The sequence below is a fragment of the Oryx dammah genome, unplaced genomic scaffold, assembly GCF_014754425.2.
Source record: "Oryx dammah isolate SB20612 unplaced genomic scaffold, SCBI_Odam_1.1 HiC_scaffold_2, whole genome shotgun sequence".
NCBI classification, from domain to species: Eukaryota; Metazoa; Chordata; class Mammalia; order Artiodactyla; family Bovidae; genus Oryx; species Oryx dammah.
This window is the reverse complement of record NW_024070186.1, coordinates 184,489,913-184,491,897: the sequence shown is the minus strand read 5'-3', so window position 1 is coordinate 184,491,897 and position 1,985 is coordinate 184,489,913. Positions and strand designations below refer to the sequence as shown.

General features: G+C 42.4%; 1 protein-coding gene across 1 annotated transcript; it reads right to left on the bottom strand.

Annotated features, from left to right (window-relative positions):
* Positions 1 to 384: 384 nt before the first annotated feature.
* On the bottom strand, positions 385 to 1,365 carry LOC120882674 (olfactory receptor 7A17-like). The gene has a single exon (XM_040266696.1). It carries the CDS (start codon positions 1,363 to 1,365, stop codon positions 385 to 387), a length of 981 nt encoding a protein of 326 aa, XP_040122630.1.
* Between the last annotated feature and the right edge of the window lie 620 nt (positions 1,366 to 1,985).

Genomic DNA, 1,985 nt, shown 5'->3' with positions numbered 1-1,985 from the left:
CATGACTTATTCAGTCAAAGTACTACCCTTAAGGGTCTGTGTATATTTACTCTGAAATTTTTCTCATATTCCTGAAAGAATAAAAAATTTTTCTGTTGTAATTTTTTTTGCTGCTTTCATTTCAAAGGCAGCATGTTTTTCAGGGCATCAAGATATTGTGATTTAGGTTGGAAAGGGAAAACTTGAAATATTGAAAAAGTTGAGAAACAATGAAGAAAGAAATATCAACACATCAAAGCAATGTTAAAAAAAAGCAATGTTAGAAAAGAAACAAAACATGTTGTATCATTAATTTAAGGGACATGGGGTAAACAAAAAGAAAAAAAAAAGACGTCTGAAGACAGCAAAAATATCAGGCTTTTTGGATGCCAGTCTTGTTCTTGGCTACTTATGGGAACTTCTCCAGCCCCAAGGTAAACACTCCTGACACTCATTGAAAGTGAGAGTGCTGACAAGACTTTTCAGAGTCTCCTTTATGTCCGTGTTCCTCAGAGAGTAAATAAATGGGTTCAGCATTGGCGTGACCACAGTATACATCACAGAGGCAATTGCGCTGGTTCTGGAATTTTGGGTAGTGGCGGAACTGAGGTACACCCCAAGACCTGTGCCATAAAACAAGCAAACCACTGAAAGATGAGACCCACAGGTGGAAAAGGCCTTGTACCTCCCCCTTGCTGATGTAATCCTCAGTATGGAGGAGACAACCCGAGAATAAGAAACAACAATGCCAGAGAGGGGAATAATGCCCATGAGCACAGTGGCAAAATACATCTCTATGATACTGAGAAGATTGTCAGAACAGGCAAGTTGGATAACCTGATTGATTTCACAGAAGAAATGGGGAATCTCCAAGTCAGTACAAAAGGACAGCCGCAGCACCAGCAAACTGCGTAGCAAAGAGTCCAGGACACTCAATATCCAAGATGTCAGCAACAGCAAGCCGCAGAGCTGGGGGTTCATCTTGGTTGTGTAGTGCAGTGGATGGCAGATGGCTACGAACCGGTCATAGGCCATCACAGAGAGGAGGAAAATGTCCAGTTCTGCAAAAAGGATGAAAAAATACAGCTGAGTGAGGCAGCCTTCATAGGTGATGCCTCTGTTCTGGACGTAGAGGTTCAGCAGCATCTTTGGGATGGTGGTAGAGGTGAAACAGATGTCTGAAAAAGACAGATTGGAGAGGAAGAAGTACATGGGTGTGTGGAGGTGGGAGTCATAGATGGTGGTCAGAATGATGAGCAGGTTTCCAGCAATAGTTATCAGGTACATGGAGAGGAAAAGCCAAAAGAGGAGAGGCTGCAACTCTGCCTCACCTGACAGTCCAAGGAGAAGAAATCCTGAAAACTGTGTGTGATTCTCCTGTTCCATATAGCTGCTGTGATTGTCTTGAAAGAGGCAATAAAAAAATACAAACAAACAAACATTATCAACCAATTGAACTACTACTGATTATATTTCTCATATCATATGCTGCTGCTGCTTCTAAGTAGCTTCAGTCATGTCCGACTCTGTGCGACCCCATGGACGGCAGCCCACCAGGCTCCTCCGTCCATGGGATTTTCCAGGCAAGAGGACTGGAGTGGGGGGCCATCGCCTTCTCTGCTCATATCATATAAATACAGTTAATATTACAGTTTACACGTAATATAAATACATCCCTATATTTTGTTAATGGATCAGAGTCTGTATAGCCCAAAAGTTCAGAGGATAAAAAATGTAGCCAATCTCCTTCTGCCACTGTCCCCACTTCAGTATGCAAACTAGCCATTCTACGAACGGCTATATTCCTCAAAGCCAGTGTTATTTCTACCATTTCTCTGAGATAGAATTATGTAGCTCCTTGCTCTTCATGGTCACTCATGGACTCACAGCATTAGCATCATCTGGAAAGCTTGTTAGAAATGCAGAATTATATAAGAAAACTTAGGGATTTCCCTGATGGACCAGTGGCTAAAACTCTGTGCTCCCAGTGCAGGAAGCCCAGGTTT

Excerpts from the sequence above, each read along its gene's own strand:
- LOC120882674 (XM_040266696.1), bottom strand. The coding sequence starts at position 1,365 with ATGGAACAGGAGAATCACACACAGTTTTCAGGATTTCTTCTCCTTGGA.